The sequence below is a fragment of the Chelmon rostratus genome, chromosome 14, assembly GCF_017976325.1.
Source record: "Chelmon rostratus isolate fCheRos1 chromosome 14, fCheRos1.pri, whole genome shotgun sequence".
Lineage (NCBI taxonomy): Eukaryota > Metazoa > Chordata > Actinopteri > Chaetodontiformes > Chaetodontidae > Chelmon > Chelmon rostratus.
The window spans coordinates 10,475,438-10,493,457 of NC_055671.1; the positions used below are offsets into that span (position 1 = coordinate 10,475,438).

Below are 18,020 nucleotides of genomic sequence, written 5' to 3' on the forward strand. Positions count from 1 at the left end.
GATATCTGACCTTTAATCTAGCGCCACAATCAGGTCAAGAACTATTTGCTGGATTTCCATGAAATTTGTGGATATTTATTGTGCACACACAATGGCCTGTGGTATTTCAGTGAGACCATGACCTTTAGTTTAGTTTCACAATTGACCGATTCCATTTAGGCGGCCGTGCTGCCATCAGTGTGTTTGTGTGAATGAGAGGCACATTGTAAAGTACTTGGGATGAAAGCTGTATACAAATGCAGCCATTTACCACTGTGATATCAAATATCAAAAGTTTCCCAATAAAATGCACTGAACAGCCCATTCATGCCCCTTGGAAGGTGCTTGCATTTTTCAGCAAATGGATTTAGCTTTCAAAACTTTAACCTCATGGCCTTCCCCCTTGCACCTGCCCAAGACGAGCTTTGCATTTTTACATGTCATTTGCTCCATTGAACACATCTGTATTGCACTTAATAATTTAAGCTTTAGGATCCAAGGCATAAAAAGCGCATCACAGAGAGAAGAAGGTGAAAGTGAAATTACTCAAATCAAGTTGATGCTCCACTAGCATATTTTTGCACTGTGTTAAAACTGAAGTTATTGTGGAGGCTTATTGAGAAGCAGACCATAATACCGTTTTTCTCTTTTTAAATGCAGTGACAGTGTTTTGGACTCTAGCAGGACACAAATAGCTGTGGACTAAACCATGTTAAGAGATGATACATTACATAGCTGAGTTGAATGAGGACATGAAATTTAAGAATTTGTAAATGAGCTGCACAGAATTGAAAAGATCATTAGTTTCCAGAAAAACTGTGGCTAAAATATAAAAGCACAATACATGCACAGACATTATTTCTGTTTTCCTCACTCTGGGAGAACCCCCCGCAACTTCAGAGACACTGCTAACAACGACTGAGGCAAATGAAAGCTTTGTGTCGAAATGGAATTGATTTATAATCCAGAGATTCTACACCATAACACAACTCTGTTTGTTGAGTCTGTAACTGCCTAAGGACAAAATATGCTCTGTGGGAACATGACATATTAGTGTTTCTCATCTGTAAAGTCCAAATCGTATGCTATTCTCAAGCTCTAGGACAGTCTGACTGAAATGTAATGTAAAGTCCTTAACTGCTCCACAGAGAATGAATGTGGAAAGATGGCAAGAGTGACTCAGAGCCCCAAAGGGAATACTCTGGGGATATGGGTACATTTAGTACTGACAAAACTGACACTAGAGAATGAAGCTCATTTGGGTAACAAATTGAAACAGTCTGTGGATCATCAAAGATCAGCACAGCAATTGTCATCCGTTATAAACAGCATAACTGTCTCTTAAGGTAATATCAAAAGCAAACAATGTTGATTGTACTGCTTTGTATTTGACGCCAAGCTCCACTGTACCTTCTTTGAAAAGTGAGAGTAGCTGGCCTTGGTGTTGAGAGTGCAATTTGTTAAACAAAAGATGATGAAACAACCCACCTCTTACAGCATTTCTACAAAAGCTAGACTTGAGGTCGGTATTTTTCTAAATAACATGAAGTTAAGGCTTGTGACTGATAATAATGGGGGTGGTTTGTGTTAGAAAGTGCCTTAACCTGCTCTGTTTTTAGTAAGGGGTGATTTACAGACAGAAGGGCCATGCAACACAATGGCCAACAAAAGCTCTGGACTTCACACAGTGAATTAAAATGGCGCTTAAAATATTACAACTAGTTTCCATTAAATATACAGTCAATGAATGTGGTATCTGAGACATTAAAGATGTTCATTTTCAGATGAAGATTGGCCTGGTTTTGATATAATATTCTTTTACAAAAATGTCTGGCTCAGCATGGCAGCAAATGTGTGTCTTCAAAAAGACCCATGAGCAGGCAGTGCTTGTCAGACGCAGAAGACTAATGCTTTTTGGGTGGACTATTTATATAATGAAGCAACTCTAACTCCTTGCATGGATGAACACTTGATTTTTTTTATTTTTTTTTTGTGGTTAGCAGAGTGGTTTAACCATTTGTAAGTAAATGTCCCCTGTGCTTTGAGGGGACATTATTTAATATTTCTAAATAAATCATAGCTTTCAGATGCTATCATAATGTTTGGCAGGCTTTTGTTAAAGTAACCCTTCTTCCTCACATTTGAAATAAACATTTAAGGCTGATAATCTGATATTCTTCACTTATTTCACTTGCCCTGAAAACAATCCTCTTCCTCATTCCAACTGGCATTGACACTAAAAAAGGACAAATGTCTATGTAATATTCTTGTCAGGTGCAGAAGGAAATGCATGCCAACAATATATTACTAAAGAATATCTTCAGTACAAGGAACCTCTCATAAAAATACTTTGTCTGCTTATCAGACTCAATATATGAACATTACAGCTGCAGTGCACCTGACACAGATCACAGATAGTTCTTATAAATGAAAAAACAAACATTAGTACCAAGTGAGCTACTCAGTGTTGCTGATTCTATTTGAAACAAAGGCAGAGCAGTCTTTACAGTTTTATATACCCTGAAACCTTTCAATGCAGGTGTATTATAAGAGTTATCAGGTATACTGTTTTGTACATCTGCTCTGCCTTTCTATTCTGTTATAAATAGCACACCATGACACATATGATTAGACAGAAATGTCAGCAATTTTATATTAATTTGATGAAATAACAGAAATATGATAATGTGAAAGTGTACGTGTGTAAGATTCTTTTTAAAATACAATTTAAGAATGGCCTGAGGCAATTTGATGTTAAATTAGTGTCATTACAATAAGACGCATTTAAACAAGAATTTGGCCATAACGGCTCTGAATGAGATTGGACTAATGGTTGAATCAATACTCTGTGCCCGGATAATGATTTAATGGATTTCTGTTGGGCCTACCTAAATGCTGACCTCTATCATTCAGCCATGAGATTAACAGCAACAGCCATGAAAGGGGCCGCATAACTCAGCAACCATGTCTCCATAACTTAGTAAAACAAAGCTTTCACTGGCATTTCCATATCATGGTGTCTATAGCTGCTAGAGTTGTGCTTTTGGATTGTGAAGAAACAACAAAAGGAATAAGGTGCGAAAGAGCAGCAGAACCCATTACTTTGTTCTTAAACAGAGAATGGTACGGCCTCTGTTATGTTCAAAATGAGCACATCAATATGAAACTGTCCGGTTTATAATTATTATCGTCAAAGAAACTATTGCACAGTGATTGATTAACTTAACAGACTGAATGAGAATGCTGGGAGTTGTTCTCTCTTGTTTTTGCAGTATGAAAAAAAAAGAAAACAAAAAAGAACATCATGCTGGAAATGCATAATCATATTTATTCACAAAGTTGTGAGTTATAACAGTTTTAAGGTTACTTGGAGGTGGAAAAAGTTTGTTCACTCCAACACACATACACAGTTATTTCAGCACAGCTTTGGCTGCGTAACCTGGTTAGAAAAAGCACTGAAGTGAAAAAAAACAGAGAGAAAGTTCTGAAATTTGACATGTTTAGTGTTACTCAAAGGTGAAGTGACATAGCCACCTTATCTATCGAACTGTGAGATGAAAACTTCCCTTCTCCTTTCTTCTCAAAGAAACTTCACTTTAGGGCTCTGATACTCCGAGCCGACCTCAAAGCCAACAAAGGTGTATTGATCAAATGTTTTGCGTCACCTCACATCTTTGCACTTGAACAGACAGACTTCAGTTGACTAACAGTCAACTGCGGTCTTTATTCAAGACTTTAATGATTAGGCCAAAGACATTTGGGGTATGTGATGGATTAAAATTAAGGTTATGTGGCACCTAATTGTCATTCATTTTACATGCTGCAGAAGATCATCTGAGGGGCAGGTAGGAAGACCAATGAAGATGAAATAACAAGAAAGACAAAAAAAGCACAAAAACACAGATGTCTGCTACCACAAGAGGCAAGGAAAAGTAGGTACAACTCTATTATGAAGACTGCACATGCTGAATGTCTATTACTTAGAAATCTTGATGTTTACTGCTTAAATAAAAGTATCATTTTAAAATGACGATGACGGAGGATGGGATCAGGAGTAAGGTACATTGTACAAGGAGATGATCATGGATCAAGTGTAGCAGGAATTTGTGAACAACACCACTAAACGCTGAGAAACTGGCAGGGCTTGAACAGTGGTCACAGTCACACTGACACACAGCACAGGCAATGTACTGGTACATTTACCCCGTCAGGTGGTAAGTCGGACAGGCAGCGAGGAGAGAGTGGGTTGTCCAAACCACAAAGGAGTGTTGGTGGCTGCCGGAACGAAACAAAGAAGACAACAGCTACAGCATCCCACATAAAAGTTCTGCTCTCCCCAAACACACCAGGCAACAGAGATGCATCTGTGGCATGTTTGAAGATAATTGTGACTCTAGCATTACTGCAGCTCAGTACTGGCCAATGCGAAAAATCATTTATTAAACATCACAGAATATTTCACTAACTATTAACCTGTCAAATGTCTTACTGATTCTAATTATGGGTATATTTTAGGTCTGTTTTATGTCCATCACTTTTTTCCTTTACTAATTCCTAAAAAAATGACTAAAGAAGTTCAGATGAATAAGATGATAAAAATTAAGATGAACCTTCAGATACACTGATAAAAACAGTTTTGTCCTTATAAATTATGTTTAAAAAGCTTTCATTAGTTTAATGATTCACAAATGTCACAGTAATTTGATATGCATGATGCTATTACCACCACAACACAGTGCGTGAGATGAGTTTTCACAAAATGAGGATGAACTGAGTGTAAAACCTCAAAGCAAATGATAAATTTTGATATATACTGCTTATCTCTTACAGGGTATATCAGGTCAGAAGCCTTCAATTAGGGGGAATTAAAATCATCACAAAAAGCTCCAATTTCATCTGTTTTTCATGAAACAGTTCAAATATAAAGCACTAGCCACAGGTTAAGTTTGAAGTCATAAATTAGAGGATAAAAGCTTTTTATCTTTGTGTTTGATCGGAAAACCAAAACTTGATCTTATCTTATATCTTACGTTCCCAGCATAATCACATTACAAGTTGGATGGCATGTTCATAGCACTTGGTATGTACAGCTATGGTGCAGAAAAAAAAAGTTTTTGTCTTAATGTTCTAACTAATTGAAAAGCAAGACCTGCAATTCAAACTCTGTGTACCATTTTTGCTTTCTTCCAACAATGAGGACCGGGGAAAACATGCTGCTAACAATGGAAAAGGACAACTAACAGGAAAGCCATGCTATAGATCCAGCCTCTGTGCCGCACGAGACAGTCTGATCTGGTCCACGAAGAAATTCATAAAATACACACAAGTTTGTTTTAAGTAAGCTCGTGGGGACACGCTTGCAGTGATGAAAAATGCCACTCGAACTTCATTACAGCTTGAAACATGCTAAACTGGATGAGTTGCAAGGACAAATGTGCTCTCTGATGGAGTTTGAGTGCCAAACAAGCAGCCAAACAAGATGTTATGGAGTAAAGTTTTGTGGTGAGCGAGTAATTGCGAAGCAGTTGAAAACTCATTAAGACGGAGAACTTGTGAAAGAGTGGCTTGTTGCCGCCGTGGGGGTGCTAGCAGCTGATAAAGAAAAATTGTTTAAAACTCCTTGAGGCATTAGGCATGAGGTTTTGGGACATGAAAAGTAAACAAAAAGGAACTGAACATGTTTGCTACGCTGTTTCATGTGGAACCCGCTGATGTGGCTGACAACCTACAACAAGAGATCATTGAGCTGCAAAGCAACAACAAGCTCAAAGCTCAGTACGACAACCTCTCTCTGCCCGAGCTCTATAACCTGTATGTACGTCCTGAGGATTTTCCCCATTCTGAGGAGACATGCACTGAAGTTTGCATTTCTGTTTGGGACAACCTACTCTTGTGAGCAGTTCTTTGCAAAACTGACTGTTGCAAAGACTCAGTTCCACTCAAGACTGACTAATAAACCTGGACATTGCCTTTTCAAGCTTTTCAATAATTTAGTCGAAGGATGATATAAATCCTGATATGGCCCTTGATAGGAAAAAAAAGGTTCTCCACCCCTGCGATAGATCCTATTTTGAGGGAAGTGGAAGTTAAAGTCTAGTCTACATTTATTTTGACTTATTTAGATTTTGAGAAGGATTAGGAGAAAGAGAGGGGTCGAAGGAAATCTCAAGAAGCAGAGGAGGATGGTGGTGGATTGAAAAAGACAGAAACAGAAAAACAAGGATGGCAGCCTATCCCGTCCCTGCATGTCAGTGGAAAGCTTAAAAACATCCTTCCACCAGTGACAGTTCAGGAAGCTAAAGTCAACTTGGCTCTTTCCTTGGGATGACAGTGGAAGGGTCTTAAAAGATTAATGGGTATAGCTTTGCTGTCTTGTCATGCTTAGCCATGCATTGATAGAAACTTCATTAATATCATCTATTTCAGGTTCTGAACATCTGAAAGACCAATGTCATGGTTTCTGGAGCAAAATATCCAAGAACTAAGAGCGATCTTTAAAAAGAAAAAAAAAGGAAGCCAGAAATCCCAGATAAAAAGGATCTATTGCTAATGAAAAATTGATTGTAGCCCATTTTTCTTGGGCTAATTCTGGCACAAAATGCATTACGCAGACATTTAAAAGTTTCATTTAATTTTGCTAGTTGCTTACAGCTCAAAGATGTTGGTTTCTGGAGCAAAATATCCAAGAACTAAGAGCGATCTTTAAAAAGAAAAAAAAAGGAAGCCAGAAATCCCAGATAAAAAGGATCTATTGCTAATGAAAAATTGATTGTAGCCCATTTTTCTTGGGCTAATTCTGGCACAAAATGCATTACGCAGACATTTAAAAGTTTCATTTAATTTTGCTAGTTGCTTACAGCTCAAAGATGTTGGTGTTGCTCCTTTTTTGGAGCAACATATATATATATATATATATATATATATATATATATATATATATATATATATATATATATATATATATATATATATATATATATATATATATATATATATATATATATATATATATATATATATATATATATATATATATATATATATATATATATATATATGATACCTCTTCCCCATTAACAATAAGATCACAAGACTCCTACAGTCTGGCTAGTGTTGTCACAACATGCACTTCAGCAGCTGAATCCAAACCACTACAAAATAGAAAGGCATAAGAGAAGGTGACAAGGTGCATGGAAACAAAACAAGGGCAACTCTCGGAAAACCTCTGAAGTGATGCAAGTTGAGTCAGGAGGGAAATCCTTATTTCTCTAGCAAGCAGAGCAATGACAGACGTCTAAACTGAAGAGTCTTCTCAATCACTGAGAATGGCAATGCAATAAAGCTTTTACTCCTGGGGGGCAGGGGGTCTTATGATGCAGTAGCGTTCAAGTAATGTTCGTAGAAATAAAGAAAATAGAAACCCCAATATAATGTAATGCAATCCAATACATTCTATTTTCATGAAACTTGGTGTTAAATCAACTTTCATAGCCATAAAAAAATTGGAAATGCCGTCCAATATTATGCAAAACAATACATCAGAACCAGACCGACCACAGCCTCAAACATTATTATAGCAACAATCCTACAGCAGCATCACAAAACTGAACCCTATTTGCAAACATTCAACCCCGATTCCAAAAGAGTCTATATGCTGTGTTAGACATAAATAAACCCAAAAGTGATAATTTAATGTTTTATCTCATCAGCTTCATTGATTTTTGTAAATATCTGCTTATTCTGAATTTGATGCCAGCGACATGTTTCTAACAAACAAAAGACTCAGAAAAAACACCTGTATGGAACATTCCACAGGTAAACAGGTTCAGGAAGAGTCAGTATTTACATTTTAGACTGCGTCACACATTTTTTGGAACTGGGGTTGTACAGTACGCTATCACCTGGATTATTGATACTGCACAGGTTATATGTGGATGTCATTTCAAAAAATATATTTTGCTTACTTATTAGCATAGTTCGACCTACAATAAACACCACACATATCAAGGTACAGCATGAGACAAGCCATATGATTATCGCATGGGGTATTATATTTTAGTAAACAAATATTCTTAGATTCAGCAGCGGCATATTTTTCAAGCTTCTCCACCTTCCCTGCAGTGCCAACACTTTTTCCCCCCAACTCAACTGAGAAATTAGCAACTGAGAGGAAAAAGTGAGAAATTCTCTCACCATTTCACAGAATTGGGTGCAGCGCTTGTTTCCCTTTTCCCACCACATACAGCAAGAAGCAGCAGGGCAGAGAAAGGGAGGTACTTGTGCGGTCTTGAAATTCTTCTCTCATATTGTCTCTATTCCATCAAACAAACTGCGGTGCACCTAAAATGTGGTATGGCAGATAGATTGCAACATTTAAAATGTGATTATGTTTATCATCAAAATGAATACTGCCTTCTTTTACAATTATGATTCACAATCTATTCGGTGGAGACACTCCCTTGTATTTTTCCTCCATTCATAGAGTTCCAGTGAAAAGGAAGCAATCACTTATCAGACCATTTCAAACATCTGTGCCTCACGTGTCTGACAAATGTTGTTTGCTTTGCCCATTCTGATGAAAATTGGCACTTCCCTTAATAATACTCTGGCTTAACCCACTGAATGGATAGCTGCAATGTACTATTCATAGGCTAAATAGTTTCTCTTTCAAATGCTAAAAATCACACATGGAATTTTTATTTAAAAAAAGGAATTTCATGGAAACCATAGGTTGTAATTGAACTGCTGGAAACTAAAAAACTGGCTTTTTTTGAAAGGCTTTTATCACTGAAAGAAAAACAGGAGTTATAGTATTGAAATATGCCACTATTTATGAGAGGATGTCTTTATGCGCTTCAGTAAAAGTGCAAAGAAAATCTGCAAAATGGGGGAAACAAAATGAGAAAACGACCACCCAGGGTGTCAAGAAGTAAATGCTGACAGATATGTGAACTGCATGAAGCCTCTGTGTTTAAGGATTATGTTGCTTGACTGTGTGTGTTGCCACGTTTTTGACCAGGTATAAATGTAGAGCGAACTATTAAGCATCAGGCCCACTTATATATTCAAGCATTTGTAGCTCTCTCGGTCCAGGACAAACTATCCATGATCCTAACCAAAATCACTGCAAGTAACCTTGGCAGTCGGTACGCCATAATGAGTCTGTAATCACACTTTATAATCAAAGACACTTAAAGGTCAAGGCTTTTACATAAAAAAAGGGCTGGGGAATTTATGAGTACCTAAAATTAAGTTTAAAAAAAAAACACACAGTTTCAACAAGCACTACAAGTGGTTAAGCTTCATAAGCATCATAACGTGTTTGCGTGTGGGTGGAGCAGACAATCTGTCAACATGTACCAAATGCTTAATCAACCTGAAGGATGCTGGAAGCAGGAACATGACCCAGCTGAGTACGTGCGAACCAAAAGGACAACTGCAGCCAGAATAATACCAATTTGTAAAGAAAGCTTGCATAATCATTTTCAGAAATAGCTACAAAATACGCTGAACTGTGGAATCACTGCAGAAATGAGGAATTATTCTGGCTAAGCAGGGGATGAATCCAGATCCTAAACAACAAGGCAAGAGACGTGTCAAAGCAATAGGGAATAAGAAGTGTCAGCATAATTTTGCCTGGACTCAAATGAGCAGAGAGGCATAGCTTTGCATACAAAGGGGCTTAATAAGTCATTATCTAAACACGGATGCTCAATTAACTGCAGATCTTTCCACAATCATATAGATCAGCAATACTGAAGTTTAAATGCATTTCCCTGACCGTCCTGGTGTGGTACACATTCCATTATGTGTGGCCAATTACAACTTCTGAATTCACAATGCGTATCTCTTGAGTGGAAGAAACCTTACAGCCCTAGCAAAGCAACAAAGTGTAAAAGCATGGAAGTGGCAAAGTGTAAGGTAGCTCAGAACCTGCCGATAGAGTCAGGATTCAAAATTATCTACTCAAATAGGAGGTCTGGGAACCTCTGCTGTCAACTGGATAGAGATTTGCTTTTCCAATCCACTCTTTAAACCTGCAGTGACACATTTTTGGCCAAATGTTCTCTCTGGGCTTGACAGTAACAGCTGTACAGTCGCCCTGCAGATTTCTTTTAAAGCAGAGTACCGTACTATTATTCATTTTGCAAGTCACACTTTAATTTTGGGGACTCTAAAGGTTCTTTTCTTATGCTACAATGTGTGCTGACACCTACACAGGAGCATGGTCAATCTGTTATGATGCATCCGATGAGGGACTTCAATCAAGTCTCTGTATTGTCATAACGACATCCACCGACTGGCTAACTGTGCGCTGAAACTCATGAAACTTAACACTGAAACCAAACTTCACCACAGTTTAACTTTGAGTGAGCGAATCTGTGACACACACGGAGAGAGAGAGAGAGAGAGACAGAGACTTAGAGACAGAGAGAGAGACAGAGAGAGATGAGAACAGACATGACAGTTTCACCTGACTGAACTCACTTGATGCTCTGCCAGCCAGACTGCCTGTGCCTCCCCTCCGGCCTTTCAATGAAAATAAATGATCCCTGGGTGACTATTGCGTTTTGTACAAAATGGCCACAAGTCAGCAAGAACTTAATGTCCATTTTAAAGGGCGGGCAGGTAAATTAAAAGCTCCACCGCAATTTGAAATGTTTTATGAAAAAAATATCATGTCTCATCTAGCCAGGCATTTAAAAAGCACATTCATAATTCACTTGCAATAACTTCATTTAAGAGCATGGGTTTGAGTTTAGCTACTTTTAGCTGATGTGGCACAACACACCAGCTGACACGTGTAAGAATAAAAGATACGAGTAACAAACACATCAAAAACAGCCCTGAAGGCGCATATTCTATATGTTCAAATATGTATCCAAATAATGTGTGCTCTTGTATGTGTCACCTGTAAGAGCAGCATTGTAGTTTAAACATCTTTGATGGCATATCCTCCCTGACTGGGTCCAATTAACACAAATCATATATCTGGTGAGACCACCCAAGTATAATTCCACTGTTTTATGTATTTTTAACTTTGGAAAATGTCTTTTTTTGTCAGTGGCTGTTCAAATTCAAAGTAGATGAAAAGCTCTCGTTCATTTTGATGTCATCTGTCAAATCAACTGCGTGCTGATTATTTTAGAATAGATGAACTGTTTAATCGATTGAACGAATGAATCTGGGTTGGTAATAGGCTTCAAAGAAACGTCTGTAAACTAATGGTCCATTTACCTCAGAGTCTGGGTTTCAGCAGCAGCAGAAGGATTTGACAGCCACATGAGACATGTGAAGCATCTACGTTCACAAAAATCTGTTAACAGACTTTTAAAGCTTTCACTTTACCTATACCTGCACAACCTGCATGGAGTTTAATTTGGTCACACTGGCTTTTACTATAGTCTTTACACTTGCTACACTAGAGACATTTCTAAAGACTGGGTGGCTTTGAGTAAAGTCTCAAGCCATTTTACAAGCAGCCAGCATGTTTAGAGAAGGTTGTATTTAAAAAAAAAAAACAAAAAACGTGCATTTCTTTAAAACAAAAACATACAGAAAATCAGAAGAACCAGCAGCAGATAAATCACTTATAGACTCTGATGCGCTGAAGCTAAAGATGAAGGTCAAAATGTGCAAGATATGGCTCATTTTATAGATTTTCTTAAAGGGATTGATTTTCTAGCATTTCGCCTTAATGAGACTGTTGAAATAGAGTGACAGGGGAAGTGGGGAGAGAGAAAAGGGGTATGACATCTCCTAAAAGTCTCTGACTGGAATCGAACAGGCTTTGCCGCAGCTAAGGCTGCTGGCTCACCATGACGCCTCCAAGAGGTGATTACTAAAGACAGCCGTCACACATATTAAGTGCTGAATACTGAAGCACTGTAGGATGAGGGATGGCATTCATTTCAAGGACTTTTTTTGTGGAATGAAACATTAACCCAATGACGTTTTACTAAGCTGAAGAGTATTGCATGGGCCATACCAGCCCAGTGAACCAGTGAACCTTAACCATTCCTTGGTAGCATGAAATCTGCACCACATGCAGTTTCACCAGTCTTTATATAGATTAGGGCGGTTTCAAACAAGAAAGCACAAACAAATGTTAATTCTTGATACATCATCTCATCTACGTCTGACAATTAAAAAACTCTCTCCTGTGTCTGCCATCATTCTGCTGCTTTGATACAAGGATTACCCTAGCAGCACAGCAACATAGCAAGTTAAAAATGTCTCTAAAGCCAAACTGACAGAGGCACCGCTCAAAGGGCCTATAAAGAGTGACTTCTCCCTGGCCACAGAGTAACCTATAATTGGGGACCCAATATCAGCCTGCCTAAAAACACATCTTACAATATGCACGTTTCAAAATAGTAAGTGGTCTGGTGGGGCAGAGCCACACTGGGCAGAGTAAGGTGGAGCCTCAAGGATTGAATATGCTTCACTTGCCAGCGTGTGCACACAATCTCCCATGAAGACACGCAAGGGCCGTCCGCAGCCACATTAGTAGACTTGATGCAGTCTCGTCCTTGCACTTTCATTTAGAGGGTTGTCATAGTCCTCAAAAAGACATGTTGACTATTTAAGTCAACATGTTGAAACAAGGATGATTTACTTAAAGAAAACACAGAGTTTTGAGATACACTGCAAATAAGCAAAAATGATACCAGTAAAAAAAAAAAAGGATGATCTATCAAGATTAAATATCATAATATAACCAAGTATACCACATAGAAATGTTCAGCACACTGCTGCTCTTTGACTATTTATATAGAAATATATAGACTGTGGAAGCGGAAACGTGCTGTGTTGTTATGGACAGACTACAAGGGATTTAATTGAGTGAAAAAATGCATGTGGAGCCACAGGAAAAAAAAGAGGTCCATGACATTCAAAAACATTTACCAGTAAGAAATGTATTTTTTGCATCTATGGTCCCACTTTGGTGTTTCACTGTGGTCCTTATTTTGATGGAGGTTTATTACACATCAAGACCACAAATAAATCCCAACAATGAAGCATACAGCCAACACATCTGCAGACTAGACTTTTTCAAATGTGTGTTAACAAGATTGAGATCTAGACAGAGATTTCAGTTCATTGTTGGCAACTTATTCCATTAATGTACTCAAACATATTTTTGATAAATCTACAGATTTTTATTTACAGAGCCTATAACACAATATTAGCACGGAGGCTAAAATGCCTGGAAGGTTACCTGGGTAATCTACAGACTGTCTGGATAAATCTGGGTGGGGAAGGAAAAAAAAAAAACAGTGTGTGCCCCTCAATTGCAACAACCATTAAGGTGCCCTTGAGCAAGGCCGTCAACCCCCACCTGCTCCAGAGGAGCTGCTCAGTGGCCAACAGATAAGACTGTAAGACTTGTACTGGATAGCTTCCAGTTTTCAAATGTGAGTGACTGTGTATGTGTATGTATGAAGCAGGGTATTCCAGCTAAACTTCCAAAGTTAAAGAAAGATTAAAATCACATTTCCCAACTCAGTGGCGCCAATAGTAGAGCATTCATTTTCATTTGTCCATGACATTTTGTGAAGAGCTTACAAAGTCAGACCATTTAGTCAAGACTTCCGTAAGGTTTACTTGGAGGGTCAGGGCTACAGTATGTGTTAAACGTACAGACATATTTTGTACAGTTAGAATTAGCCATGGTGCATATGTCACCTGTTTCACTGAGGACATTGAAAGGAAAATGTGCAAAGACAGAGGGTAGAGCATATATTTCTCTGGCTCTGATGCAGTAATATTCAAAATAAACATTTCGTTAAAACAAGCAAAATTAAGCTCTTAAGCTCATCAGTGAAGCTGCAAGATAACTGGAGACTATGTAAATCCAATTTTGAAAGAAAAACAAACAAGCATCCAAGTGAGCCGTGTTAGCCTATGGAATTGCCTTCAGGCTATAAGCTAGCCTAGCTTGTCATGTAAGCTGGGTTGGGGTTTTCTCAAGATTTTGGCTGTCACTCTATAGGCCAAAGCCATGCTACTGGTCAAAAGTCAAGCAAGACACTTGTCCATTTCAGCAGAGCTCAAGAAAAGGGGTAAGAGAGAGGATGGTGTGAGGCTGTGAGGAGCACTTCCATTCTACCCTCCCCCCCTTCTGAACAGTAGCAGATGACAATAGCTTCTAAACCAGGGCACGCCAGACATCCTGACAAAGGCAGGCTCCTCCCAAGCTGCTGAGTCCCTGTTCCCAAATAAACATAGCCACAGGGAGAGGGCAAGAGTAGGGGATGTGGTGCTTGCCATGTCCAGAGACTAGCGGCAAAATGAGTCCTTCCGCTCAAGAGCAAAGCATTCTGTCAGCAAACCATAAAATGCATGTTGGACAAGGCAAATCTCTTGACACACTACAAGGCTCAATTGCATCCTGCCTAATTAGGGCTGAAACAAAAAAAAAAAGAGAAAAGAAAGAAAAGAAAAAAAAAGCTATCATATAAATTTGAAAAAAAAAAATTCAATACGAAAAGGCAAACACATGCATCTCCATATATACTGCCACAACGCTATAACGTAAATGCTATTTAGCTATTACTCACATGTAGGCAGGCGAAAGGGGTGAGGACCTGGATGTCTTAAGAACTGGCACTGGGAATTTCCAGCTGACAGGAGAACCGCTTTTCCATTTCAACGGCATGTTGTTGTCACCAGAACGGTGCTACAGCAATACCAACAGCAAAGACCATTTCCATGAAAAGGTTTCCAATGCAGTCTTCCATCCCACTCTGCCCACACCATTAAAGGGGGAGGGAGAGCAGCAGCGGCAGCAGCAGCAGCTACAGAGATACTGTGGTAGAGGCAGTGCAGGCTACAGTCAGGGTTGTGACTTTAGCAGCAGCACTGAGAAGCCAATAGATTGCATCCACCACGACTACTTGCCCTGCTGCATTCACGGCTGTCTCGTGGTAGGAGGGGGAAAAAGCCCTGCCTTCCCATCACCCTTTCAGGGTTTGTGAATAGCCGAGTAGCTAAGCAACAGTGCCACCTTGTTAAAGGAGTTGTGATTACAGTTCAGGGCTTTCCATGGAAAGAATTGGAAGCCAGATAAAGGAGAAGAAGAAAAAAACTCACTTAAAATGTGATTTTTGTGGAAGTAAAAATTTTATTTCAGTCAATGGTGCAAAAATAAAATCTACAATTGGAAGTCTAACTTTTCAGTTATGTCCTGTTATTCCCTATGTGTCGAAGGATACGTTTTAAGTTTATAAATTATGTTTCAGAAAACAAAAAGGAGCACTACAGACATATTGCTTTTTTAGGAGATGTTATGAGGAAGTGCTATAGATTTAAAATTTGTATTATCTTTTCACCATATGCTTTAATACCATGGTATTTAAATTTTTGAGGCATTCATAGGCAAAATATGTGGTAATTCAAAAAAATGCTCACAGATTGCTCTACTTAACATATTGGCTTTTCCCACATATCATTTTTGAACACTGTGTTTTGTGCTTGGGTTAAACAAAGTAGACAGTGGGAAAAATTAGCATTATTCTGGAGCATTCATGAGTGCAGCCAGCCATAGTGCATTCAATATAAAGCAATAAAAGGTGGACTAACACTGTTCAGCAAACACCTTATATATTAAATGACTATTACAAACTGCTAAAAAGTGCCAATCACAATTTCATGAACTCAACAGTTTTAAGGTGATACATTTCTACACTGTTTCACAACAATACACAGTAAAATGTGTCAAAAGTCGGGTGAGCGCCTCAATGGAATTTCAGTAATCACGTTAAATTATGTTTTTGATCTGTGATTAGGCCCTGAAGTCGGTACCAGCAATTGCCGTCATTAATCTACTGAGCCCTCTAACAGGAGACAACACCTAGCCCTGACCTGGCTTAATTCTGAGCAGCCTTGAAATCTTATTCTCACCAAAGCAAAGAGCAGATACTAAGTTGACCCAGTCTTATATCAGTATACAGTACATTGTACGCGCTCAGGTTGGCCGGCTAAGTTGTCAACCACCATCGCTGTATAACTGATGGTCTAACTGGGCTTATCGATTGGCAGTAGTTAGCAACTCCTGAATCATGTCCCTGGACCAGTCTTACCAAAAACAACATCAACATAAATTGACATGAATTTGTGAGTAAGATTGCACATGCATACACTTACACTCGCACACACACAGGTTATGCTCATGTCTACAACAGCACTAACTACCATCGTTAACAGCAATTGAATGAATAACAACCAGCTAACAATACGTCGAACTAACCAGCCCATCAGCCTCTCTGCTAACCTAATTAGTATGGTAACAGCGAGCCAACCAGCATGCACCATGAGCCACAAAATGAACCAAACAACTAACACCATTCTTGTATTTTTAGAACTAAACCTACTAAGTTTTGAATCCGAATCTTCCTTTCAATGCCGTTATTTCCACTTCATAATCATTTACTGGGCAAACCAGCTTTTCTGTGATGATGTTATTAAACTTGATACAGTTAAGCCTGCAGCACACTTGAAACAAGCGAGACTGAACACGCTGTCTGAAACGAAAATGGCACTTTGCTTCAGCAAAGTCATTCATGAATTTAGTGAGCTAAACTTGAGACAGGTTCAGCACAGATCATGAAAACTACCAATAAATATACACATGTAGATTGGGTCCAACTTTTACGAAGCATGCTCGGTTGATCACGCAAAACATGACAGATATGAATGAAAGGAATGGAAAAAACGAGGGCATGACAGAAAAGTTCGAACACTGCATACATACCAATCACTGCATGAAGTGGGTGTGAAGGTTGGACTGTCGGTTTTGGAAAGCCACAAAAATTGTCAGACACAGCCCCCTAAATTCTGACATAGAAAAAGTGTGAGCAAAAGAGGTTTCCGATGCCGTTTGATCCTTTGCCAAGCACTTCTAATAGAGTGTACTGCCGCCTTAACCCCTAGGCCACCAGGGTTCCCCATCAACTCTCCAATTAAAACCCTTTGTGTAAAAAAATTAAAGCAGGTTTAAGCAGTTGACTGGTGCAACGCTGTACTTAATGTGGTAACCAAAAAAGAAAAAAAGTCATATCTCACTGCAAACAGAAGTTATGCCTGTTATCTTGCCCCACTTTTATCAAATCAATTAGATTTGTTGGATTATTGCACAAGAGATTAAGAAACAGCAACTTCTGATGTAATTCATAATTCTATAAATCATAACAAGGTTATTTTAGGTAAAAGTGAAGCTTTAAAACTATATAAAACGCTCTAGCAACTGATGTGCAACACCTGTTCGGCCCCGACTGGTCACATGGTCTGCATGGCAGTTGAAGCATGTGTCACAGAGTGTACTGTATAATAAGAGCAGACCATTCACACTAAACAAGATGCATGTGGGTGCAGTTCCAGTGGATTCTGTCCTGTGCAGTATAAAACAATGCTGTATATTTGTCAATGTTATGTTCTAGTATCAAAGTACAATGCTCAGTCTGTAGGGGATATTTCTGCACATGACACACATCCGTCCTCGCCTACAAACCATACCATCATGGCTGTAGTATTGTTGATGACTTAACTTTAAAAGAACAATTTTCTCACTCTAGCATTATGACACACACAAAAAGAAAATCCTGGATACCTTTTTGAGGCTAAATGCTACCTTATGTCCACGTATGTGCATGCCCCCAGGGAAGCTCGATTTTCCATCACCTGCAGCTCCATCCTCACAACAACCTTGTCATCAAACTTTCCGGCCTTCACCCTTCTCCCACCCAGCTTACACTCTAAATGGCAGCATGACCTTGGCTGTACTGCAAGGGCAGCAGTCATGCCGTCTCTTTAGTCAAAGCCTGAGAGCTCAGCGCTACACCTGTTACCCTCAGTTCCACTGTATTACTCTCCTCCCAAAAACACCACACCTCTAATGCCTGCAGTTAAGATGTTCATTTAAAAGGAAATTAGGAAATTCTAGGCCTGTGAACAGCAAAGGTTAGATGTTGTATACAACTCCCGAAGCCCTTGAAGGTATGTAGTTCTTGGGGAGAGCTCCCCAGCAGGCAGCTCTTCTC

At 38.9% G+C, this 18,020-nt stretch overlaps 1 protein-coding gene across 3 annotated transcripts in view; it reads right to left on the reverse strand.

Annotated features, from left to right (window-relative positions):
• klhl13 (kelch-like family member 13) overlaps positions 1–18,020 on the reverse strand; it is a 38,422-nt gene that overhangs the window by 16,165 nt on the left and 4,237 nt on the right. The window contains exons 1-2 of one of the 3 annotated variants that reach the window (XM_041952173.1): positions 14,544–14,641; positions 4,183–4,254 (exon numbers count right to left, since the gene is read on the reverse strand). The exons of 1 other annotated variant lie outside the window; for it this stretch is intronic. In XM_041952173.1, the coding sequence (XP_041808107.1) occupies positions 4,183–4,254; positions 14,544–14,641 (170 nt within the window). Of the gene's footprint in view, positions 1–4,182; positions 4,255–14,543; positions 14,643–18,020 lie in introns of those variants that run through there. One more of the 3 variants, XM_041952171.1, reaches the window with a different exon arrangement.